Source organism: Pseudopipra pipra, chromosome 12, assembly GCF_036250125.1.
Source record: "Pseudopipra pipra isolate bDixPip1 chromosome 12, bDixPip1.hap1, whole genome shotgun sequence".
Taxonomy (NCBI): domain Eukaryota; kingdom Metazoa; phylum Chordata; class Aves; order Passeriformes; family Pipridae; genus Pseudopipra; species Pseudopipra pipra.
The window spans coordinates 7,193,086-7,220,453 of NC_087560.1; the positions used below are offsets into that span (position 1 = coordinate 7,193,086).

General features: G+C 39.9%; 1 protein-coding gene and 1 long non-coding RNA gene across 5 annotated transcripts in view; one reads left to right on the forward strand and one right to left on the reverse strand.

Moving 5' to 3' along the window:
* AQP9 (aquaporin 9) overlaps positions 1-23,605 on the reverse strand; it is a 28,489-nt gene extending 4,884 nt beyond the window's left edge. Inside the window, exons 1-6 of one of the 3 annotated variants that reach the window (XM_064668248.1) lie at positions 23,588-23,605; positions 23,043-23,171; positions 11,693-11,819; positions 8,029-8,166; positions 5,819-5,937; positions 3,972-4,189 (exon numbers count right to left, since the gene is read on the reverse strand). In XM_064668248.1, the coding sequence (XP_064524318.1) occupies positions 3,972-4,189; positions 5,819-5,937; positions 8,029-8,166; positions 11,693-11,819; positions 23,043-23,144 (704 nt within the window). In that variant the 5' untranslated portion in view covers positions 23,145-23,171; positions 23,588-23,605. The other 2 variants (XM_064668247.1, XM_064668249.1) reach the window with 2 other exon arrangements.
* On the forward strand, positions 1,162-27,031 carry LOC135420589 (uncharacterized). Of its 2 annotated transcripts, none has more exons than XR_010433613.1 (4): positions 1,162-3,849; positions 10,285-10,450; positions 12,057-12,175; positions 26,931-27,031. It is a non-coding gene; the product is annotated as an uncharacterized LOC135420589 (long non-coding RNA). The 2 variants fall into 2 exon arrangements; XR_010433614.1 differs by lacking the exon at positions 26,931-27,031 and adding an exon at positions 13,783-13,970.
* Positions 27,032-27,368: the final 337 nt, after the last annotated feature.

Here is a 27,368-nt window from a genome sequence, read left to right on the forward strand (position 1 = left end):
TATTCCTTCTTCAGAAATGCCTTGAATGTGTATGTTTTACCTTTGGAATCATTTATATTTTGCCCTGAGGATATAAAATAACTCCTGATATTGTTCTATTGACTTTATAAATCTGTTTGTTGTTGAATCACAAATGTCTCTTACGCCCTTGAATTTCTGGAACAAGCATGGACTAAGGTTTTATTGACTTAATCAGCACATCAAAATCTACATCAAGTACTTGCTTGTATTATTCTCTGTGAAGTGTGTGTACATGGGCATGGAAAAAAGGTGTTTCTTGGCAGGTGTCTCTCTTGGCTTGTTCCACGAACTGGCATGTGCCTCATCAGCTCCCACATGACCTTCTCCAAATCATGGCCTGTATTCACAGCAGCTGCTGTCAGCTGTGCTTTAGACACCCTCTGTTAAGGTTCTGGGTGTAAAACCTTTATAGAAGGTGCTGTCAAAACTGAAACAAGATCGGGGCACAGCCAAGTTAGGAGTTTCCATGACAGTCCTGTCAGCACAGGAGCAAGAACTCTCTGTGACAAACCCAAATAGCTTCACTGAAGGACCCTTAGTGCCCTTATACCCTGGCTTAACCCAGTGCACAGCTTTGCTGCCAAGGTGGTAGGAAAACACCCAGCTCTGCCTCTGTTATCATCGGGTGTTCTTGGTGCTGGGTGGGGTGGGAGGCGCCGGCTGTGAGAGGAGGAGGAGGCAGCACACGGACCTGTCCAGCGGCACTTTGCCTAGCCGTGAAAATTTCCAGGAAATACAGTGTATAACCTACATGAACGGTTATACTTTGGCCCATTTTAGACATGCGGATACTCTTCTCGCTGGCCAGCTGCTGCAGGACAGAGAACACCGGGATAATCCGGGCTGCAGGGCTGCGCTCCAGGAAGAGCGCTCAACATTTCGGAGGCCGCTTTGCCACCCGAGCCCCTGTGCAGACAAGAGATGCGCCTCCTGACTGCACCTTTTCCAAAGTGCAGTTCGGTTTAGCCCGGGAGACTCGTCCTCGGAGCTGGCGACCACGAGGTGTCAGCGTTACCGCGCCGAGCCCGCACCGCCGCCGCTCGTCGCGGCCAGACCCCGCCGCAGCCACGGGCAGGAGAACCCAAAACTGACCGGGGTGGAGTATCCCAGTGATACCTTCAAATGGTGACACGAAATACTGCTCTGTGCAGCTGTTTCTCTCTCTATCGGTGCTGTTTCATGCTCTGTTTTGCTTGTGAAAATAGAGCCTGGTAATTGTACTTAAAGATCTGGCTGTTTTCTCACTACAGACAAAACTTTGCTCCCCAAAACTTTTCTTAAGCTTATCAGAATATTAAGCATGTGCTTAAGAAAGACTGGTTGTCACCATGGTTTTAGGACTAGTCATTAGAAACACCGAGGTCTCTGAAGTCAGCTGTTGTCCCCAGTGATGGGGACAGTCAACATCTGTGACACCTCCTCCCAAGAGGCTGAGCAGCAGTTTGCAAGAGGAGGCCCAGTGCTGACTGCATTTATTGTGTACAAAATGGTGCTCTCGAGGGTGCTGCACTGACACTGCCTTTCCAGCTGCAGTGGAACAGAACAGCTTCTAGTGGGAGCTTTTAGCCAAAACAAACCCATTGTTATGGGCTAGGGAAACCACAATGCAGCTTGTGTCCTCTGGCTTAATTTTTGGGGAAGCTGCTCTTTCAGGTGTCTTTGTGCAAAATGTAATAACAGCAACATTTAGAAAACTTCTGCTTAACTGCCTTCTTATCCTCTGGACAACTCTATGGTCCAACAGAAGAGCTCCCCTCCAGGCTACTTGCAGTTCACTGCCTGAATACATGATAAAACCAGAATTTACTGGACCTGCAAGCACAAAGAAGGGTAGAGGGGATGAACTAATTGTCTCGACGTTTAGAGCACTTGCTTGAGAACAGTGTAGAAAGTCTTGCTCCTGGGTACCTGATCTGTTCCAAAGTGAGGCTTTCCTAGTGGTCCCTGCCTGCTCTGTAGACAACATTTGAACACTCATTGACTTGGGCAGAGAGTGACTCATCCTGTGAGATGCTTCCTCAAATGTGGAATGTCTCCTCAAGTATTTTCTACTGCTCAGTTTGTGCAGCACTCCCCTCCTGTCACTGTGGAGGTTTCATGATTAGGTCCCAGATCCTGGGCATGCCTTTACCAGAGAGCTTAAGCACCTGTCTCAAGGTTGTGAATTCCAGTTAAATGGAGACATCCAAGGTTTAGCTGTCAACTGTTGCTGCACTGCTTAAGTTGCTCATCTACATGTAACTCCAGCAGAGCATCAGGGAGTTCAGGATCCTAACTACAATCATTCAGGGTTCTCCCATGGTTCTTCCAGCTACCTAACAGGGCTCAAATTCTTCCTAGGTCCCACCAGGATATGTGCTCTAAAAAGATAAGAACATTCCCTTGAAATTATCATTCCTTTGGTTATAACTGTAACCTTTTAACCGAAGGCAGGCAAGAAGACTTTTTTCTCAATTTATAAAGCCCAGTTTATTCTGGCAATGACCAGAGATCTTGTATCTCATTTTGTTTATTCGCATTTTAAAATTTCTTAGCAAGGTCTTCACAGTGGGATTGCAAATCTGTGTACAAATCCTAAAGCTACAGTAGGGAGGAGCCCATACTGGTACAGATGTAGAGTTTTCTTGTAGCTTCCTTGATGTAAATGTGTAAGATCTTAGCTTTGGAGGGGAGGGGAGGGGAGTTTACAGGTATTCTGTGACTAGATCACAGTACTTCCAAACTTCCAAACCTTTTCAGTAATGTAATAACCAACTTCATATCATGTTACAGATTATAGCACATGATACCGTGGTTAATACCAGAGTCAACAACTACTTGTAATTACAAAGATATGAGAGGGGAGAATCTGAAGTGTGGGATGTCACTCTGTGTGCCCTTGTTTTTAAAAAAAGTACCGTCTAATGGTGCTGCTGGGGAGGAGAAGTTTGGAGGTAACTGGGCTAGTGACCTGACCTCCTGCCAGAGGCTCACCAGATCTGTGTTACATCCCAGCCTTGGCTCTGGCTTAAGGTGTGACTGTGTGCCTGTTTCATCTATGCCATACCTGGCTATTTTTGTATGAGAAAAGCTTTGCTAGTGCTCTCTCCAAGTAGGCACATGATTTGTGTAGATAGAAATCATAATAAATGCAAGTTATTTGTGCATGGTGAAGTAGCTAAAATAAAATCTCTATTAACCAGAGCTCTCTAGTGGCCAACAGTACTTCTGGGGATTCCTACTCGTAAATAACTGGAAAACCAAACCAAACAAAAATAACCTAAATTTTGTGATGACAGATTACTCTTACTTAGATACCCCAGAGTGCTTCTTGCACTGGATATGTGTAAGCTGTGGATTTACTGTGAGACTAATTAGCTGTGCCTTTGGCCAGCCAAGAGCATGTGTGTGTGTGCACAGCCATGCACGGGGATTTGAGAGCGTGCCCTGAAATGTGGGAACATGAAGGGAACTTTCTTTCATTCACTCCTTCACTCCCAGGCAGGAAGTCAGGCTTTTAGATTGTTGTGTATTTCTGCAATAACTCAGTAGTAGTAATGGGCTAAATCAATCTGATACCTCTGTGTTTCTTACAGCACCCAATAAATATTTCCACCTAACTCTCTTCTGATTTCATTTTTTTTTTCTGAAAGCTGCAGAACATGAGAAGAAAGAACTCATATTTTCAGTGACCTCTAAGAATCTCTAATATTTTGGGAAGGTTCTGCTTGAAACAATGATTGATATTAGAGATAATGCATGTTTGATTTGCCCTAGGAGCAGGAAATCCTTTTTAAAGCCCAGTTCCTTGAGGATATCTGGCTTAAAGTGCATGAATCGCTGCTTCTGGTATGTAAAGAATTACCTGTATGTATATAAAGTATGGCTTGGTACCATGTTGAATCAGGATCTTACTTTCCTAGAAACAATTTTAGCCAAGAGCATTTTACCTCATATCCAGGCATACTTACGTGAACACTTCCATCCCCCACCCTGCAACGGCTGTGAAGAGCCTTGGGCCCAGATCCCTGGCTGGGTTCATGGCACAGCCACTGTTCATCCCCAAGGAGCAAGTAAGAGCAATTATAAGAAGTCCTACTGCAATTGGCTCCAGGCCCTTCGGGACGCTGTTATTTCTAGTGTCGAAAATAGCAAATACAGCCAGAAGAAGAACAGCTGTTGACATCACCTGGCCAAGGCAAAGAAAAGAATATTAAGCAAATATGTGCAGATTCTTTCCAATAATGAAAAGAGGGGCTATGGTAGTTCTGTGGGTTGGAGTGGCTTAGAGCTGGTATTTAGGTTTATCCCACTATACAGAGTAGAAAAATTTGGAAATCAATGCCTCTCTACTTCACAGCAATGAGATGTTTTGATCTCTGTGCTGAAAGACAAAGACAAGAAGTGTGCTGAAGACACTTAAGAAAAGTAATCAGCAACACCCTGGTGTGGAAAGAACCAAGGATTTAAAAAGCATCTCCTGTGTGATGTCTGATGCTTTGTTTCCATATTTTTTTCCTATCAATTTAACAGTTCTATTCACTCAATTTTTGGTAGTTCTGCTATGCCAATGCAATCAGTTATGCTGATATAAATGCAATCAGTTATGCTGATATAGAAGTGTTTCACATGCCTGTAGTTCTCGCTGATAAATTAGACTAAACATGCACCTTTCTATCCAGGTATTGCATAACATCAGAAGAAAAAGGGAAATCTACAAAGTCAAAACTGATCAGCTAAAAATTAGGAATTACCCAAGTTAATGTTGCATGGATAACTGTAACGTGAACTCTGTATTGCATATGCTAATTGAGCTGATGAAGGAAATTTTCTTAGAATTGCTTCCATGGAAATGCAGTTCTACTTAAATCAAATGCTTTGTAAATGTTGATTTTGCTAATAATTAACTCGATGGGAAAACAGACAGAAGCTTCAGTGATGTCAAAACATTCAATTTCTATACTGATTCAAAGAAGTTCAAGTTTGGGGGTTTTAAAAATTATTTTTTTTACATATTTTTTTAAAGTTTGTTTTAGAACATTCATGGGTAAAAACATCTTAGGGAAAAATCTGTTGACTGATCCAAAGATCAGAACTGTCTTACAAAACTTCAAAAGACTGTTTGGATATTTTTGAAGCCAGATTGCACAATCTTTTACATAAGGAATCCTGTGCTCAGGCAATCCCTAGTTTTTCATACCTTACTTTTGCAGTATTTATTTCGTGCATGACTGAAGAATATGGGTAAATAGTTTAGAAGTAGATAAAAGATATGAAACTTCATTTTTGCACTGTTGCATAAGTAGGATAAGAGGATAGACAGCAAATACTACAAATCTATCTGCAAAGAGAAGCTTGAAGAGGAGGCTTGTGGAAGCAGGAAACTCAGTTGTTCAGGGTGTGTTAAACTGTTTGCTTAAGCTTTACTTAAGGAATAATAGGTCCACAAAATGGGCTGGATTTTGATGTAATGGACATGACTCTGCTGAGGTTTATGGAGAAACATTGATTTATGCTGAGGATAACCTCTTACACATATTGCACTGAAGATAGGTAGAGTGCAACAATTAAGATGATGAAAACAACAGTTAAGATGATGTGAAAAGAACAACCTGAAATTGTCTTGCTTGTAAAATATTACTAAAAGGTAACCCCCCCCCCCCGAACAGCATTGCATTCTCATTGTATTTTACACAGGGACATATGACCGAAACAGTAAGATTCACAATGCTCCTTAGATCTATGTATTTTTTTACTGCTTGGTCTTGCAGATTTTAGTACATTTAATTTGCAGAATTAAGACAGCAAGTGCACTTACCTGATCTACAAATCCATTCATGAGGGACAGATATGGAGCTGGGTATGTTGCAAAGATATGTGCTGTTGCATTAGGTCCCGTGACTTCAAGTTTCCCATTGCTGTAAGCCATAAAGGCATCTGTAGAAAACAGCCAGTAACTGCCTGCCCTTCTCCATAGACACCGGGTTTTCCAGGACTAGAATGTATGGGATAGGTCTGTGCACTTCTCATTCTCAGCTGAAACTGATTTTTAAGGTCCCTTCCAACCCAAACCATCCTGTGATTCTGTGCTCTCTTTTTCTTGGAGCACAGTTCATGGATTTGGGGTGATGTACTCATCCTACCCTCCTGTCTCATCTCTCCTCCTGTACCTTGAAGTATTCACTTTATAAATCACAACTTTCAATATAGGGCTGGTTTTCCTCTGCCCACTGCTCCAAACTCAGTGCCAAGGAGCATTTTCTGATTCTGAATACAGTTGCATTATTCTGTAAGAGTTGCTACACTTGGTAAGATGCCCCAAGCAGTGTCCCAGCTGTGCAGTTGTGGATACTCAGCCACCAGGAATTATTGTTATTCCATCTGACAGTTGTGCAATTTTAGAAATAAGTATTTAGAAATAAGAGGACACTGAGATGAAGCACTCAAATCTCCATAGACAGACATGGAAAACAAACTCTAATCCATTATTTTATTAGTGGATCCAGTGATGAGATGATATTTGCAAGTAAAGAAACAGCTCGCCGTCTCCTGAAGCTAACAGAAAAATCTAATTCTCCTTGCTCCTGTGTTTTTTCTAGTTTTGCTTAAGGCACAACATGGATGCAGAGAATATTTAGTTGTTTACTTCGATCAGGCTCTCATTTGTAGTGTTGGATTATTTTTTTTGCACTTAACTATTAGGAAAAAATAAAAGGATGAGCTCCACTGTCTGTTTTTCAACTATAGAGTTTTCACTGGACCTCAATGAGCACAAGACAATCCTGCAAGTTGCAGGAAGGAAAAAGTACAGGAGAGGTTTGAGATTTAATAATAACAAGAGGAGGGCAAAGTACTTGAACAGAGATAGGGAGATGAGAAAATCCCACACTCCTGAACATCAGGAAGATGCCTCCAACCCTAACCCCAGCCCTATGTTTCCTATTTTGGCTCCCTACCCTACTGCTGCCCTTTTAGCAGAATAGTGGTTCCACCTCCAACCCCTTATCATATTGACACACTGCTGCATCCTGGCCACAGATGTAATTCTGCTGTCAGACTTGAGGACAACTCAAACTGAGATGGAAATCCTGTTCTGCAATCCCACAGTTTCCAAATTCTAACTCTAACTTTAAAAACAAAGAAAAGCCACCAAACTCAAAACAATTATGATGGTTCCCAAAGATTTTTCTCCTCAGGGTTACTGTGGGTACTGAGCCCTGAGCTGACAAATAATGGTCATTTCCACTTGTATTTTCCCTCTACTGCACCTTGACCCAGCACCGTCTGCAGACATTATACCCATAGGAGAGAGACTTTGGAGGAGACAGGCTGGGCCAGTAGAAGCAAAGTTTTGGAGTGGGGGATTGAATAACTGATCTGACTGAATGGATTCATCCAGTCAGTCAGTCTGTTACTAAGTTTTTTCCTTTTGTGGCATACTGTGGGAAAAAAACATGCCTCAAGGATAATGGTAATCTTTTTGTTTTCCCTCTCTAATATGTGACCTCTTTATCACTCTACCTGCAGTTCATTGCCTTGGAGAGCCATCTCTCTAGGGTGGTCTGAAGTTTGGTCAGGAGGGACTTGATCTCATATCCTGTACCCTCAATGAACGATGTTGGTGATATTTGCCTACAGGCACTTGTAGCAGGTCTTTAATGTTTCTAATTTGCTTGGAAGATGGATAGCCCTGTATCCTGGCTATTAAGTAATTTAAAATCCTCACTGAGAAATACATGATCTCAGAGTATCTGATTTCCCATGAATAATTTTTCTAAATATCAGAACATTTCCTGGAGCATTAGTGTTTCAGTAAATCTGTAGGATACTTGGAATGTTCAAGCCATTGTTTTTCCCTTCGAACTCTTTATGCTTCTCCCTTTCTTCTTTATGATTTTAGCTTCAGTCCTGCCATTAGCCCTGTCTGAACAAGAGTCCTCTTCCTGCTTGACATTCATTGAGAAATTGGGGCCTTAGAGACTGCCTGACCTCTAGTTTGTCCTGTGAACATGTCTAAGGTGTACTCACCATAATAAATCCCAAAGACAGCCGCTGCTCCAACAAATGCTCCCAGGAGTTGTGCTAATATGTAAATTGGTAATTTGGTCCATTTTAATCTTCCAGTCACGCACATGGCTAATGAAACAGCTGGGTTTATGTGACCACCTGAAAAATAAATCACAAAATAAGTCACGTCGATGAATCGGATACATGAGAATAGGTGAAGGATTTGTAAAAATGCGGGCACGTTTGAGCACAAGACTAGTACATGCTTTTCTACACGTTATTCTGCACTTAAATGTTGACTGGAATTAAACTGAAACAAGCTGGATGAAATTAGAGGAGGGAGGGCTAAAGCCACCAAGCTCCATCTTTGTTCTTGGTGTTTGTGGACTGTAGTGTTTATCAAACTGCTGTCCTGCAGTCTGTAATCTATAGATCTACAGACAACTTTTCTAGAAAAACCTAAATCTGCCCTATCAGTTGTGAGGGGAGGGTCCCACATTCTGAACATATTCTCTCTCCTTGAGGCCTTTGGCTTTGTACTTTTAGGGTAGGATTGGGGCAGCAGAGCATTAATTTGGTTTCACGGGAATGTATTACGATTAAGGACTATCACTGGCTTGATCACGTATCTTGAGGCAGATCTGGAGTACCCTGGATTTAAGTCATGTTTATGACCCTGTCTTCAACCTGGGGTTACTTAGGAACTCCGTTTTCAAGAAGACAAAATAAAATTATGTTAGGGCTGTCCAGCTTCATGCTGGCTGTTGGGGAGCTATGCCTACATGGGATGTGGGGACAGCAGTGCATAGTTCTTCATCACAGGCTTTCATCAAGTCCACAATAAGGGAACTGATAAAGTAGCTGTGCTGAAACAGAGTTCTGTTTCCTGTGAAACTTCCTTCCTTTTTATTCAGGAGTAGCTCCATCTGAACTCATACATGAAAAGGATGTAACAATGGAATTCCTTGTGATAATTTTAGTTTTTTAAAATATATTTATTATGTCACATGATATTTGCTTCCCTCAAAACTTTTTATCTACATGGGACAAAAGTGTTGGGTGCTTTTGGAAAACTTCATTGTTTACAAATATGTAGTTGTTCTTTAAGAAATACAAATTGGCAAATAAATAAACAGATGAAAAAGCACTCCACAGTAAAAATACTGCAAGGACATAGGATCCATTGCTTATCTTCCAGGTAAAGTCTCATTTCAGTCTGGATGGATATCAGAAAAAATGGCCCTTTTCTTTGGTAAAAAACCTGAGAGAGCATGTCCTTTATCTGTCAAAGGTTAGTGATGGAGAAAGGGCCTCTATGTACAGTTTCTGTGTTTGTTTGCACTTCAGGTCAGTGAGTCATTATCTTATGAAATCCAGGCACCTTTGATACATAATGAACTGACAAACACAGATAACAAGTTGGATAAAACCTTCTTTGTACCATTTCCAAAACTCTGACCTAGCAGCACCAGTCTTGAATTAATTTTGAATTCCTCACTGTGTTTCAAATTCTTCAGCAGGGAAAAAATAGATAGATGGCACCTTGTTTAACAGCCCTTCATGTGAATTTTGATTAATTGTTGTCTTGTCTTTTGTTCCTTACTCAGGCTGGAATGAATAATTTTTGTTTCTTTCAACACCTGATATTGTTCCCCACCTGTATATAATACAGGGTGATTATGATGGCCAGGACAAGTCAACATAATATTAGTGATGGCTGATTAACATGAAATCTGGAAAGGAAAAGTCTAGTTGAAGGCTCTCATGCTGACACATGGGAGTTAAAAGATTTCTTGGTTCTTGTACCACTGCTAGTGTCCTGGTTAAAAAAAAAAAAAGTCCACTTTGGACAGTGTGTTCCCCATTCTTTTGTAGTTGCAGTGATCACAGTCATGGACAGTGTGTTCCCCATTCTTTTGTAGTTGCAGTGATCACAGTCATGGGTTTGAAATGTTACACTGGAAAAAATAGTGGGAAATTATCTAGATATTGAGGAAAATTAGATGGAGAAAAATAAAAAGATGAATTTTCCTAAGTAAAAAAGCTAAAATTCACCAAGCATGCAGACTGTACTTTTTGTTACCACGAATTTAGAATTTCATAAAGAACTGATGCAAAATATTTTAGCAGTACTTAAACATGAGACTTCATGGCCAAAGAGCCACAGAAATTGCTAACAAATTCTATATTAGGAACTGGTATTCTGAAGTGTTCACATAGTGATCATATGTTGGATAACTACAGCCTGTTGAAATATCTGTTCCTCTTCCTTCACAGAGAAAATGCACTGTGTGCAGAATCCTTTGTCATGGGAGAAACACAGGAAGCACAATACTGCAACATCTGCAACTGCTCTGCCCTGCTGGGATTGAACTCTCATTTTCTACATAATAACGGAGATGAATATCCCGTAAAGATGCAAATGTAGGACAGGTCTTCACAGGTTTGTTTTCATGCTACTGCATTAGAAGAGATTCCCTGCCTATATGTAAACCAAGAGCTGTAGTTTAAAGTTGTTCAGATAATAAGATTGTGCTGCTGAATTAACTTGGTGTGGTATTAAGGCACAGCTCTGCTCTGTTTCAATGACAGTTATAAGACTGCCTGTTTTGTAGAACCTTGAGCACTTTCTAATGTGAACTTGGAAACCTCCTGATGACTCTGTAAAAGTATTTGTAAAAGAGAAGAGAAATAGCCCCAGTAATGTCTGCTACTGCAACTGTTTATAATGACCTAGTTATACCTACAGAAAGTTGTCTGGACCAACTTGACCCTCTTTATGAAGGGTAAGAAATGCCTCTATGAGAACTGGAGCACAAGGGTACCATTTTCTTTAAGAGGTCAATATAAACTCTGCATAGAACATGAAGTATTGTGTATTATAATGCACAACACTGTTTTATTGTTACAGCCCATCATTTTCTATTAAAGGGAGAATTTAAATGTTAAGAGCAGTTGTGCTAATGTTTCTGATATTAGTTTGGCCAAACTCAATGATGGAAATAGGAGGGGAAGCAGCATCCCATATGGCACATGTAGACAATGATGAGTTAGCCCAGCTACAGGCAAAAGAGAGATTCCTGACCAGTGTTGAGGAAGAGCAGAAACAAAGGCTCAATGGCATTACACTGACAGTGTATCACTGAATGTGTCTCTAGTACTGAATCTTTTTGCTGTTTCTGCAATAGCAGACTTGCTATTGCCTGTCATTGAACATGAAGAGATGAATTGCACTCTGCAAGGTGAACCCTGCTCATTACACCCATTAGTGGGCCATTCTACCTTCTAGGTAGCTGGCCACCATTTTATCTGGTGACTGCTGGATTGCTTTTCACAGTTAATTCTTTAAACGCGGTGCCTGTGCTGTCCGGGATCATCTCTACAGACAGAATTTTCTAAGCAACACCAAGCAGATTTCTGGTTTGCACAGAATACTTTCTGTAAAAGCCAGAGGTCTGCCAAGGCTTGCACACTGTAGTTCAGACAAGAATTTGGTGGAAGATTTCATCAAACAGAAAGAATAGAAGGAAACAACAACATAAAGGATTTACTAGCAAAACGCTGATGTGACTCTGCTGTAACAGTGCTTACTGTTGCATTGTTTATACCATGGAATGGAAGTACTTTAACAAGGGAGCCTTAAAACTGTAGCAATAAATGCTATATGAGGAAACAAGTCACTTACCAGAAACACCCCCAGTCACATACACTGCTACGGTCACTGCCATTGCAAATCCAATGGTTATCATCATGGGCCCGCCATGGACTCCTCGGCTGAGGACAGACTGTCCCACACACCCACACCCCAGTGCCTGTGTTTGAAAGAGAAATGTAAAATCACCCCTGTGTCTGCCAAATGTTATTGGTTAGTTTGCAACTTTTGTCCTGGTACAGCTGAAAACACTGTTGAATATTGAAGCAGTGCTAGAATTTGAGATTAGTGGCATGTGTGCCATTGTTGCCTTTGCTGCAGTGCACATTTGCTTTTTATTTTCCCTGGCTCTGTCACGAGGAAGAATGTCTGCTAATGAGGACTTCTCTCCCCACAGAAAACAGTTTTCAAGTACAATGATGGGATACAGATCAGAACTTGGACCATAAACAAGATCTCACAGCCTCTACAACAAAACTCTGCATCTGAAAGTGAAGAGGGAATTAATTCTGTATGGTAAGTTTTCAGTTACAGATTGTTGTTATAAGCAATGAAGAAATTACTATAAAAGTTATGAAAGGTAGTTCAAAAAGCTATTAGTGTTCATTGCTGAAAATCTGGAATGGGACAACTTTCTGGCGATTACAGTGTTATTGTTATGCTGACTTTATATCACATATTGTTCTATCAAAATATTTCACTGGCTCTGCAGCTGAAGTGGGGATATCTGAATAATTCACATTGGAGAATTCTAAGTGAATTTAAAATAGCTTCCGTTTTATGTTGGTTCCCTTCAGAATGAAGTTCAGCAACACATTTAAATATTTACTTAAAAGAATGTTTGTTCAGTTCTAAAGCCTCTGCTTAGCTTCCAGCATATGTTTAGGTCCTAATAAAGTTGATAGGAAAGATATTCAAAGATACAAAAGGCCTTTAGTTTGAGACAGACTAGCTGATCCATTTCTGTGTCTTTGAAAATCTGCTTTTTATATATATGCCTAAGTGCTTTGCTGAACAAGGATGGAAGCTGTATGGAAGCTATCAAATGATGTCTACAGTCTGAAAACTTTTTCTTCTCTGCAGCTGTAAGTGATGTGAATCTTACCATTTCTGGGATGTGACTAGATTTATCTTGAGCAAACTTAATTGCTTATTTTCACTTGCAAGGCAGTCGCATTCAGAACCTGCAAAGTAATGGGAAAATCTCTCCTGCCTTAGGAATAGACTGTACCAAAAAGATTTGGTGATTGAGTTTTAACAAGCAAGTCCTACTAGAATGGATGCAATTTAAACAGGCAAAATCATACTTTTGTTTCCATTATTTCCCCAAGGGGTTTTAGCTAACACCAAAATGTGACAGAAAAGCTCTCAACCTCTTAACCAGCTCTGTAACGCAGACAGCGTTTCTGTTATAAGTGCCCTGAGACTGTGTCATACACCCAGGTGCAGTTCTTGCCTTAAGGTCATAATCATGTAAGCAAACAAAACATTGTCTGGTGCCAAAGTGTTACAGCTCTGGGGTTACGTAAGGGTAGGGTGGTGTTAGATAGCTGCAGTTTATTGGACTGTATAATTGAAAGCTCCATGATACATTGCAGGCTGCAGTCAGACTGCAGTGGATGACACACACTTACGTTAGGAGTGCTCTCGTTGCCCCATCCTATAGCCAGCAATGCAAAGGGTAAGCACAGATGCACACACAGATAGCAAACCAGAATTAAATACACTGCAGTTGTTCACAGCTGAAATTATAAGGTGTTTTAAAACTTCATATGAGACAATTCTATTCATAATGCTTTTATATGTTTAATATGGAAAGAATGGTAAATGAAATTCATTAAGTTTGAGTTTAGGGCATGAGTCTAGAGGAGGTGGAATTAGACTTCTCAAAGGGAGCAATCCAGAATTGCCCCAAGCAAGATTTCACGAAAGACATGGCTCAGACGTGGAGCAAGTTCAGTAGTCTGCTCTGGACCCCTGTGTACACTGGGGTGCAGGTTGTGTTCAGGAAATCAGCTAGATCTGCAAGTGTGCACTTTTGTGCTGAAATGTAGACAAAGTTTTACAGATTCAAAGAAAAGGCTGTTCTTACGAAAATATTACCCCTTTCTGGTCTGGTCAAGGATGATGAAAGAAGAGAACAGGAGCAGAGGAGATGGTTATAGAAAAAATAAGAGACAGCAACAACATCTCTGTATACCAAATACAAATTCTCAAGAGAAGGATGGAAATAACAGAGAGAAGCTGTGGCCTCCCTTCCCTGATTACCAGAACTGAGGAGAATCATACAGAAACAGCTGTGTAATCTTCTTGCATAGTAAGTTCTGCTCTGCATGCACAGGGAAGCACATAACTACAGATGCTCCCTTTCTGTGCTCACCAGCCTCAGGAGGAGGCAGACAAGCCAGCTGGGACACAGCTGCACTCGGTGCACCTTGGGACATGACTGCCTGTGCATGTACAGCAAAGGAACCACTGCAGGCACAGTCAGTGTGTGCCCACTCAGGGGTGGGAACACTGGGAACTGAACCTGCAAATCTGAACCATGCCACAGTAATAATTTCTCCATTTGCTGACCTTTTTAGAAGGAGAGAAAAAGTTGTCTCACACCTACTGTAGCTAGGTTGGCACAACTGGAAACTATCACCTAATCATGTAATTACATGAGCAGCAATTTAATACCCTGTAAGTCTTTGCTTGACTGAGTTAAGACCAACTAGATCATCAAGTTGTAACTAAATATTCTAGGGTTTTAGGCCAAGCTCAGCCATCATTTGCGCCCACAAAACTCATTGATTGAACTACATGAAGTTAATGGGAGTTTAATTTATAGTAGAATATAGCCAGATCTCTTTATCTTATCTTGTCTGTCTTATGTTACCAGGTTTTCCTCTTAGCAGTTGTCTGTAGCTTGATTTGCCTTAATTTATTGGAGTAGCTTCAACACTGACTTTTTATGCTTACAAAGTAATTAGATTATTGTCATAAAGAACATGTTTGGGTGTGGAAGAGCTGTCTGCACCTTCTCTGCCAAAAAAATTTGCTTCATAGACATTAGATCCTTTTCTTTCTTTTAGATAGCAAGGCTAATGTTAGGAAAGGGAAACAATTGGCCTCCAATGAGCATAAGGTCCTATTACTGCCTGGAAGCCTGCAGGACTTTCTGCATCCCACTCATTAGACTAAAGACCTGTACTATTTTCAGGATTTTTGCAGATGCTTGTAATACCATTTTTCAGTGAAAATAGGATTTCCTGCAATATGTGAATCCAGAATTTTAGGGAACCTATTTTTCTACATGGAAAGCTTTAGGCATCTTAAAGCAAAATACTTATAAAAAAAAGCCTCCTTCTTATGAGAAGCCCTAGAGGCCATGTGCATTCATAGCCAGACACTCAGACTGTCACATTAAAGAAGCAGCCAAGTCTCCTGCTTTTCAGCAGTGTGGAGACAATGGCATGGGTGTTGTCACACCTTTTACATCAGCAGCTCCAAGCTGTGGTGAGTCACATACAGGGTACCACAGGTGTCTCTGCAGTCAGACTGTGGCCTCAGTGGCTGCACAGCTGATGATGCTGTGCATGAGTACACGTGCTACAAGGAATACAGAGTCAGCAGTTGCAAAAAAACCAGTTTTTTTTAATTATAAGCTGTACATTTTCATTCAGGAAATGCTAGAAAAATAGTTCAGAATTTTCTGTTTTAGTCAGTTTTCAGGACAGAATCATACTTCAACAACCACAGCTAGTTATGAAGAATCTCCAAGGATCCCTCCACCAATGGACTGTTTTCTGTAAGGCTGCCTTTGTTCAGGTAAGACAGCAACTCTGCCCTTTTCCCACGCCACACTTCCACCCTTGTTCTCCCACTGCTCCTCAGACAGGCATTTCCTGCTAGCCCAGGACTTGTCCTCTCCTGTTTTCCAGACTGGACAGGCCTGCAGTGCTGCTCTGGATTCTGCCATGTGTGCATTTGTTCCTGCCCAGAGCTGTGGAGGGGACAGACTCTCAGGCAGTGCAGTGTTGGGCTCAGGCTGTCCTTGCAGTGAGTGTCCTGCTATCCTAAAGCTGCCCATTCCAAATATGAGGGAGCAGAGTGATATTCTGGGATACCTCAGGACATGGGAGGAAGCCCTGGTATTTCACTTCTTAGGGAAATCTCCATGATTTCTTCAAGCAGCCAGACCTAGCACTGCATATTTAGGCCCTTAAAAGCAGGGATACAGGCTGGAAGAGTCCGAGAATCCTCTGGAGACTGGGAAAAGTGGTTGCATTTGCACTTCCCTGTTGGCAGGGATCTCTGATCAAAATTGCCCATGAAAACGTTACAGGGTTCCATGTGGAATACTGTAGCCTTGTGCAGTTCCCCCTGCCCAACATTTATATTTCTATATAGAATTAGTTACTTATAAAAGCAGTAAATAAACCTTTCAGTTTAAGAGGCACTGAGTGCTAAATTGATGGTGTCCTCCTAAAGGTCTTTAATTTGGAGTGTGTTTTAGAACTCACTTTCATTCCCACCTCCTCCGTTTACAAAAGTCTGCTTAAGAATTTATCTATTGCATTTCATAATAAGGTGTTTTGTAACACATTAAAAACTCATTCTACACAGAGTCATATTTTTGCTATGTTTCTATGTTATGTAGGGTCTTAATTTGGGCATGGCTCCTAAGCATTCTTTCAATAGGGACAGTAATTCTAACAGCAACAAAAGCAGGGATCTATTAGAGCTTCTAAAAGTCAGGGCATTAGCTCTGCAAGAATTCAAGTTGCAGGAAACTCCTGTTCTTTCAGGCAAGAACAATCTTCATCTAGTTTAATGTTTAATATTTTCTATCTTTTGTTAAATCAGACAGTACTTAAGCTTTTAAAGGTGAGATAAAAATACAGCTTACCTGTCAAAGTAATTCTTAAATCCTTTAAAAGCACATGGTTCTTATTTTATCATTAATTAAATGTTTGGTGGGGGTGGGAAGGATTTCTGTACATTACAATTTAATCAAGCTTAGAGTAATAAAAAATCACTGTATTTTCTCCTGATGATCTCCTGGGACACAACCAATATCCTCTTGGGTTCAGATGGATTTCCCTTTATGTTTTTTTCAGACTTGCCATCTAATAAATAAAGGGTGGAAAAAACCCCACCCTTATCATTTAGTTAATTAAATAGTATAGACATAAGCCTTAAAATTACTGACATTTTGAAACCATTTTCTAGTGACAGAAGGCATTACTACTTGGAGACATGAATGGAAATGTAATAAGTCTTTGGATGAATTGTGTATATAAGGCTTTTAAAACATATAAAGACCAGGTTCAAATTGCTTTGTGGGAAAAAATACAGTAAAAATATTGAGGGACAGACTATGCTGTGTTATATAAACTGATGCTTTTAAATTTTTATTATTGCTTTTGCATATGCAATAGGAGACAAATAAAAGTTTGAAATCACCTGGAGAGACTGCAAAGGTCTGCATTTTCTCCTATTTTATTATGATTAATATTGCACTCTTCATCCTGAAATGCTAAATGCTTTTCTTTCCTGAATTATAGAGGGCAACTGGCTTGAGTTAGTTTCTTCAGTGAAGATTATTTTTATTTTCTTACTAATTTTTAGAAACTCAGGAGAGAAAGGAACTGAAATGTGATATTCAGACACAAACTTTAAGGAGTGAAACATTGCCCCTTGCATCAGGGCTAGGAAGAGAAGGAAAGAAAATCTTACCTAGTAGCTTCTTGAGGAGAAAAAGAACCTATTCAGGTGCTGCTTCCCTCCCGTGTTACATGTTTATTCTTGAGCTGAGCTATGTTTCTTTCCTTTCCTTCCTACATCAACTGAAAAGCTTAAAATCTTTCTAACTCTTAAAATGTGTTTAGCCTCTGTATCAGCACTCAGGGAATCACAGCATTCAGGAGGAGTGCAAGAGAGGGCATTGCAGATTCTGAGACAGGAGGTTTTCTGTGCTCTCCTTGGAGTATAAGGGTAAATGTACATTTTCTTTTACTCTTTCCTTTGGGTGCAGGAAAAGAGTGGCTGATCTTTGCTGTGGCCTCCTGCTTGGAGGTGCATAGTTATGAGGAATTAAAGCCTAAGCTATTTTCTGTTGAAAAGGAAAAAAAAAAGTGAATTATTTTAATAGTAAAGAAACCTTTTATTTTTAATAGTAAAAAATAGTAAAGAGTGGGTTAGAGAAACTGAGTCATGTTTGCCTTTAAACCAGATAATGGACTGGAGAGCTCACTAGAATTCACTCTTACCTAGAATGGTTTATTGAACAGTTGAGATCGCAAAGATATAAACTCACTGCATGGCAAAAACTACATTTATTATCTTTTATTCAGTTCTCCAACTGTTTATGACAGTTTTAAAAAGTTATTACCTTTATTACCTTTTTTTTTATTTGGTGAAACTTTCAAAAAAACACCCTGTAAATTTGCATCTGTAAAAATGTAAATTTGAGTTTTGCACTCACAGTGGAACGTTGGAAAGATGCAAATATTCTGTAAGACTCAGGGAGAGGGCCTACACTTCAGTCCTACAGATGCAAACTTTCTGGGAAAAAGTGTATCTACAGAAAAAGGTCTTGGAAAATTAAATTCACCTTGCTATAAACTCTTGGTTAAACGATGAGAGCTGAGTTATGTGTTGGGGCTGACGTTGCAGAAATGAAGGTAATTTTCTTTCAAAGCTTTCGTGCAACATAACATCTGAGTCACCTGAAAGTTTGAAATGTTATATACTGGAAAATTTAAGTTTGGATTGAAAACTGTGACTTTTCAGAATTACTTGCTGTACTAAACATTTTGGGGTAAAAGAACAATTAGGTAACCCTCCTTTCAGTTTTTTCACACTGCTAACTATTCAGCTGAATTAAAGAATGACCTCAGAAGCAGGAATGTTGTCTAGAAAAAACATTAATTGATTTTGATAATAGTAAAACTATAGAAATAATACCTATGTGCAAGAACCTCCTTAACCTCAGCACAGCTATGAGTCTTCATTACCACTTTGTCTTGTCTGCAATGCTGATTTAATACAGTTGCAAAAAGAGAAAGAGTTTGCACATCTTCACCAGAACCATTAGCAAAATTTATTGCCATCAAAATATATGCAGTTATGACATTAGATTAATGAGTGACATCTATTATTTATTGGTTGTGCTATAGTATTGCTGCTAGAGACCCTAAGGTGTGGATCTCTGACACAAGAGCTGCTTTCAAAGTGCAAATGTTGCCAAGGCCCATGGCATCATTATGTAATATTTAAAAAGCTGAGTGACATATCAAAATATCAATTACAAATACACTTTAAAAAACCTTTTTGTCTAGCTTTGACAAACTTGAGCTTACTTAAGCTCATGGAAAATAAGGCAGCTCTTGAAGCTACTGATATTTAATTTTATATCTTGACAGTATGCAGAGCAAATCTTGTTTATACTATACAAAGAAAGTGCCTCCCTTTCACAAAAATTTAGAACATGGAGTTTACCTTTGTTTAAATTTTCCAAGAAGTGATTTTGTATTAAATGCTAAACACTTACTTAAGGGGTAAAGGATCAAAAGCTACGTTTGCTTTCATGTAACTACATCATGTAATGAGAATTCTAACAAGTGTTTAGAATAAGGGATACATGTTACCATACAATATTGTAATTAACATGCCCTGGAAAATAGGGCCACAAAATGAAAGATACAGAAAAGCTACTTAAATTTTAATCTTCTGGACTGAGCAAATCCATACAGTGTCAATCTTGAAGATTTTTCAGGCAAGACTCAACTCTGCAACAAAGCAGGAGTGGTAACTTACATAATGAGGTGGACGGAATATGAAAACAAGACTATAAAATAATTTGATGATCAAAAGATAAATAGCCCTCCTTCCCATGAGCTGGACTGTTTTCAGTGTAGGGTTTTATGAATTCAGTTCTTGCTTGTCCCCTGCATCCTCTGTGCACACACAAACATTTGCTTCAATGGGAGTTGCAAGAGGCTCCCCACCTCCAGCTGGAGACCAGGCTTATAGGAATATATATATGTACAGGAGTATGTATTAGGAATACATATACTCCCCACTTGTCTTTATATGCTAAATGGAAGCCTGTGTTCTGTCTCAGCAAAGAAGTAGATGCTGCTCCGGAATCAGGAGATTCTGGCTCCTCTGCAGCTCCTTTCTGAGAAACAATGTTCAGTAAGATGCTCTTGAGAGTGAAAAAGAAATACAAGCTCTGTTAGGTGAGCAGTAGCTGTTAAAGGAAGCCACATGGCCCATTTGGCATCTCTTTCTGAAACTGTTTCAATTCAGATATACTTAATGGTGTATGTCAGAGTAAATCCCATTTTGTTTGAGAGCAATGCAGTCAAAATGCAAAGGGGAAATATGGAGAGAAGCATGACTAAAAGCAGAGAGGCAGTTGGATAGGTGAGTTCCAGACAGACTCTCTGAAAAGTCACATAAACCATCTATCTGATGCAGCATGGCTTCTTGGCTTTTTTGTGCTGGCTCCCAGATGTTGTCCCCCAGAGGAACTCACAGGAGCACCAAGAGGAAATGTACTGACCCAGGGACATGATGGAGAGCAAAAAGCTCTCGAGAGAGCTCTTCCTCAAGGGAGGCCTCGGGGGCTGTCCCAGATACAGAAGGCTGAGGCTGAGGATGGGAAATGTGGCTCTCAGCCACCACGGTACAAATGGAGGGGAAACTTCCAGGCTTCTCAAGTTCAGTATTCCTCACTGAACTCTGAGGTTGGAATCAGGTGCTTTGATGAGCTGAGAGAGAGGCTCATGTGGGCTATGTCTGTGTTATCAAGTTGTGCAGTGCAAACACCTGAGAACCTGACTGCAGACCTCCTAGGAGGGATTACGTATTAGGAGCATCTCCAGTCTGATCCACTGGACTGAGCATCCACTAGTGGTCAGCACAGTTGCTGTGATTCTGGAGTTCACCTTCCACTTTATTTTCACTTGAAAAGAATTCCATCTACGTGCTCTGGGACCATGCTGCAAGGGCAAGAGCAGCATGTGAGGTAGGGATGACCAGGAGATGTTATCCAGCTCTGTGCCCAGTGAGTTTCTCAAGGCTTGTTGTCTCAAACCTGTACAACACTGCAGGTCACACCCTTCACACTCCAAGGTGAAGGCTTGGGTTTTGCCTGATGAGTGATTTCACTTTCTAGATTTCCTGTTTGGAAAATAACGTTGCAAGGCTGAGAATTACCAAATAGGGTTAGTTTAAGTTCATATTAGTATGTGGCCTGTGATGTATTCTCCAGAAAAAGTAGAAATAAGTGATCTGGAGGAATGGAATTTCACCCAGGTAACTCCCAGTGTTGCTGGGTTGGTTGCAGATTTAGGTATGGCCAGTTAGCACTGGCCAGTTAGACAGAGCCTGTGGGTAACAGAAAGGCTGTCTCAGCCTTACTCCCTGGAACAGGTGCTCCCCACAGGCTGTAAAACCCATCACAGGGAAAAAAAAACCAGCTTTCAGCAAAGATCTGAAACAACTGTCCTGTAGGATGTGAACTCTCGCCTCACTTCCACTTAGTAACAAGATTATGACACATCCACCATCCTATTACCATCACTTCTTTTGCATACATGGTTCTGGTTTTTAAGGATTTCTGTCCTCTGGCTTACCAGGGTGCTCCTTTCATCAGCTCCAATTTAAGTGTTTAATATTTATCTGTACTTAAAGTGAAAGAGGTAGATGACTTAAGCTGACAGAGCTTAAAAGCAAAAGCAATAAATAAGAGAAAAAAACCCTCAATTTCTTCACAATAAACACTTTGTACTGCTGTTAACTTGTGCAATCTAAACACAAATTGAGGTATCCAAGCACAGAGAAAGCTGCAGTTTAATCTATGTGAGGCTCTTCTCTGCTTTAAACCAAGGTTAGAACTAGAAAGGGTAAGATAGAAATGAGAAACTGAGATTATCAACAACAATGTTGTAGCTTCATTTTCTACTACGTTCATATGGTGAATATACTAGAAAATGAGATCTGGGTTTGTGTTTCCTCCTAGTCTTATCCAGCAGGACATTAAATAATAACATTTGCGGTCTAATCTGCACTTTAATACGTTTTCTTCACTTGCTTAATTTCATTAATGGAAAGAGGAGGATGATCTTGTGGCGAGGTCAGAGTACTGGAAGTCAGGTGATGTGGGTTATAGTCAGAGTTCTGCCGCAGGCTTCCTGTGCAGGCTGCTGTAATCAGGTTTGCTAATATACAAAATGAAGATAATGACATTTCCCCTCCTTGCCAGGGTGTTGTGACACTTAATTCATTAATGTTTGTAAAGTGCCCTGTGCTCCTTGCTTCTAAATGTGCTCCTTACTGTAATAATGTCTTATGGATGGTATTAAATTTGAGAATAATATTATTTTAGTGCCTGCACATTTCAGTTGGCTGAAGTGTAGTAAAAACCATTATTTTATGAGCTACTGGAATTTTTTAGATGACTTACTTGAAATTTAGCTAATACAGTTACATTTATAAAACACACTATGTCAGTATTATGCTTGCTTCGGTTTTTTTGTCCTTTTCACTGTGATGAAGTATTTAGCAATAAGCAAGACTGCTTTGTTCAGACTAAAAGGAGAAAAAAAGAGTTTGGCATAAATACTCTCACTGCTTGACTTCTAGCTCTGCTACTGAGCCTGCTCTCCACCCTGGTGAATCACAGGGTAGAGCTCTATGTCCCAGTCCAAAATGCACTGAAAAATTGAGAAAGATAAGAAGTAAAAAAAAATCTGGGGTTATGAAAACAGGGAGTTTTGGTATTTACCTAAATTGTAGCAGTGCTACAGGACCAAGCAACAGCATAATTTACGTAGTACAGTTAAAAATAAAACAAAAAATAGTTAACTTACAAAATCTCCAAAGGTTTGGCAATGCAACTCCCAATACATTCACTATCAATTGCATGGCTAAATTTCTACATTGCACAGGAAAACAACTCAGCTAAAATTTTCTTAATGTGCAACACAGTATGTTTGCTAAAGCAGATAGAATTAGTGAATAGGAGTGAAAGTAGAATAAACTGCTGAGTTTTTAACGAACAGAAGAGTATTAACAACATCCATTGTGCATATCTGAGTTTTTCAGAACTTGCTGATTCACTGAAATTCTGCAGCTCTATGAAATCTAATGCTGATCAGACAATTGTAATACATAAAGCTATCTGGTTGTTATAGCCAGTGATAATTACACCGGGTGAAGAAAGGAATCACAAACTTACCGGCAAGAGGAGCAGTTCATTCAGGGCTGTGAATTGTCAGGAGCCACCACGCTGCTGGTACAGCACAGGGTAAAAGAGAACATGTCCCCTCACAAGCACTGTCCAACATTAGATTAGTAGGAAGAAAGGAAAGCAGCTGACACTTACTATCAATATAAAAGTTCCCAGGAACTCTGAGAGGGCTTCTTTAACCAAGTTGTTCTTCAAGGCAAATTTCTCCTTTAAACTCCTTTTGCTTTTCCGGCTCATTTTGGCTTCCTCTGTTGTTCTGGTGCCCTAGTTACAAACACACACAAAATTTGCTCTGTATCCGTCCCTGCTCCAGCTGAACTTTGACACTTTTACTTAAACATTGAAATATGAGATTTCATCTGTAGAGCCAGTGAAATCATCTGACTGCAGGCATTGAGAGAACCAACTCAACATGCCCTAACAATTCATCATGGGTTTGCCATTCTGTGCCTCCTCTAAGTACACTTCTATTTATACTCATTAGATAATGCCTGTGAGTTCAAAATCAGAACTCTTTTCTTACAGAATGGATTAATCATTACCTTTCAGGCTATGTTACTTTTTTTAAAATCTTGGTAAAAATGAATAAAATGTTATTTTTATCATCCTGATCAAAAAGAAAGGCAAAAAGATAAACCACAAATAAGGAACCAAAATAGAGTTGCAAATTTCTCTCTGACCTAGATTGGTATTTAAACCACGCTACTATTGGCTGGCCAAGGTTTCAAGGGGAGGTTGTAAAAGAGGGTGAATGCTTGGGAGAATGCTGTGCTGTACCCTGTACACAAAAGCTCCTATCTTGTCACCTCTGAGAGATTTCAGTGGCTAATGAGGAATCTTACCTTGGTGTAGTGTGTTGAATTTGCATTTCACTCACAATACTCTTTTGGGACTAAATGTTTTGCTCTCTAGTGAACTCCCCTGTTTACATAAGACCAACGAGGCAGAATAAATTAGGAACATTTAATGAAATTTGCTTCGGTCCAGTGGCTCCCTATAATGCAGTAAAGGCAAGTGAGGGACTATATATCTCCAATTTGTTTAGCTTAAAAGTGCATAGGTGTTACAATATGAATCATAATAACAATACTTTCCATGGTCTTAAGACAAGAAGTTGCTGAATATCTCAAAGAATTGAGGCTCCTAGAGAAAAATATGACACTTTTATCTCTTAAGCATCTTGAAGGGGTTTATCAGATGGGATACTGACTTGACGCTGCCTGGTTGATTTACAAGTATTTTCTGTCATTTGACTTGACACCAAAACCTTAGCCCAGTTCTGGTGGATTATTTTGGCATGTGTTGTAGATGCTCAGTGCCTTGGTTTGCATCTGTCCTAAACAGGGCAGAGCTTTACAATCTGGGCAAATGAGCCACTTCTGTTATCCCCCCAGTGCTCTTCCCTTCCTCCAACCAGGACCTGATGCATGTTCCCTCACCTTACAATCACCAGTTTCATCCCTTAACCACTCAGTTCACCCCCAAGACCCAGTTTTAATCCTTAACTGATTTTCTGTGCCCTTTTACTTACCTTTCTCTACCTGTGCATCCAAACACCACTTTGCCTTTGGCTGTTTCAGCAAACACTGGCCTGTGGAGCACCACGTAGCTGGTGAATCATGAGATGACTCTGTGCTGGTGCTGCCTGAGCCAGGTGAGCTGCAGGTCCTGCTTTACAGGACCTGCCTGTGGCACAGACAGCTGGGGAGCTGCCTCTAAGAAGCCTCTGAAAATAGCCTGTGTAGAGCAGTTGGAAAACCTTTACCCTACACCACTGAGAAAAGATATTATTCAGGACCTTAATTATCACAGCATGCTAAAGTATATGTTTGTTATGTCTCTGAGAGAAGTCAGAATTATGTACACAGCAGAGCTGAGGATGCTAGGGAGGCCATTCATTAGAGTGGGAATAAGATAAACCACTTCCTCTCTTCCAGGAAAATGATAAATAAATATGTTAGGAAAGCAATTTTTAGTTATTTGGTTTTAGCTGTTCTTTCTCTTAAGCAGATGCAAGTCTCACTCACAAAGAAATATGTGGGTACCTCTGAGTTTAGTCTCATAACAGGGGTTAAGACATTAATGCTATTTTTCAACTAATTGTAGGGCAATAACATGTCAGATACAGAAATCCCTACTCATTTGTCCAGATCATGTTGCCTTCCTTATAACAATTTTCTCTCTTTACAGGGTGGAGAACTGGAACAAATACAGTTATTTTGCATTTGATTTTTTTCAGATTGTCTTCAATACTTTATAGAAATCATACTATTTAACCCCATTATTAAGAACTGTGATGCTAAGTTAGACCAAAGGTCCTCTTCAGCTTCATAATGAGATTCAATCAGATGCTCTAAGAAAGTATTGAAGAACAGAGTACACCAGGTTCCCATGGGAAATCCTTGCTTGCTTTTGACAGTTGACAATTTAAAGTCACTGCCACACTTCTCAAAGAGAAAAGGGGGCAGCAAAGAACACTTGAACTAAGTTTCTCCTTTTATTGTATTGAGAAGGAGATTCTAAAGAATTTCCCGAATCTAACAAATAAATATGTAGCAATACAAGAAAGACAAGTAAAATGTAAAGATAAACACCAGAAAAGCTTTGACCTTAATTCCTAACCAATTTGATTAATCCTCTGTTTTACTGCCTCTTAGTCACATGCAGTGGACCACTTGGTTGGACAATGGAAAGGAAATACTCTGTGGTTACTGTTTCCTGCTGCTCCCAGGGTTATAATGACAAGGATATTGGCAGTGCCACCCATAAATATTGACAACTGTGGTATCTGAGGGAAAAAAAATGCAGAGCTCCTCCGAAAATGGAAGCTATATATGTTAGGAGCATGCATATTAAATGTAGAACCACAACAGAGCTCACCAAAAAGATTTTAAGGTTTTGCCAAGAATGTGGAAGTAACAGTATAAATGTTTTCAAATTCCATTAGCAGAGGAGCCCTGCAAGAGATTAAGTAAAGCCATAGAGGGTGAAAGGTAGAAGCAGCATTCAGGGTTACTAACTCTACAGCTGAAAGAATTATTTGCCTTGCTAAAGAACCAAACATGGTGGGCTGAATGTGAGGAACTGTCCATAAAATAAATTGCCAGTAGGAAACACCTCAAGAGAAATTTTAAGTTAAAGAGTAACTAATTGCTGGAGCTGCACAGTATTTCCACCAAGGGATTAAAGTGTTCAGCTTCTCAAGTGATAGCACCAGTGGGTTGTTTTTTGCTCAACCTGATCCTCATGCCAGAACAGAACAGAGGAAATGGACCATTGGTCCACAGATCTTTCAAGAGAGTCCTCCAAAGGTGACCATGGGAACTACAAAGCTGTCAATATGACTTCTGTGCCAGGAAAATTAGATGAACAGCTGTAAAAAAATAAAATCAATAGACACACAGATATAGCTCATGCTCTGGAGAAGCATCAAATGGATTCTGTTAAAGGGAGGTTGTGCCTCACAAATCTATTGACATTCTTTAAAGATTTCAAAAAGCACATTGATATTATTGTTCATTCTTGAATGTGTGATCAGTGTAACTTTAGACTGCAAAACTAAGACCCTTGGGACCCTTACCCCCAAGGCAGTCTGGACTGAACTATTTCTTCTCTTCACCTGGATTCAAGCAGAGCAGGAATTCACATGGTGTATATAACTTAACCATTTTTATACTAATCTTCACTCCTATACAAATAGCAAAGTAGAGAATAATACACATAGCTCCCACAGTTTAAATCCCATGGGTAACAGTATATACTGTACTGAATTTTTAATAGCACATTATTCAGAGTATCACATAAATTGTTATTACTGATGTAATAAAACCTAAACCAACACAGCTGGAGAGACTAAGGCTATAAATACACCATATATTTTTTGTATTGTAATAATATGGGCCAAATTATTTTAAAGTCTGCTGATTTTAGTTGAATTAGACAAACTCTGAATGTGTATCTCTACTATAATTTATATCCCTTGTCAAATGCCTCTGCCTAATTTATATTTCAATTTTCATATAGAAACTGCTGCATGGTCCTTAAAGGATGTTCTCTGTTTCGTGGATTGATTCTGCTGGGGAACTCAAAGAAAAAAAAAATCCAGGTGAGGAAGATATGAAGACACTGTAATTCAGCATTCTAAGGGTTTTTGCATATACAATCTCCCTATTTCTTTAGTTCTTGTGTTTTCTGATCAGCCTTCTGTCTCTGCTGTAGTCTCTGGAGAAAAAGTGCTCAACAAGGGAAATATTTGCAGTGTGCAGCTCTAGTTTAGCTAAGCTCACCTTGGAGGAGGGGCAGGGCACGTGAGGGGACCCTTTGAGAATTTGTTCTTTCTTCTCTGTTTCTGTGATCTCAGTGTCCAGATAAAACATTTCAGATCATGAATATGAGATCAAAACCACACCACATATGTGTTTTTTAAGCTTTTTGCTGGTAATCTTTAAGGCCTGATTGAAA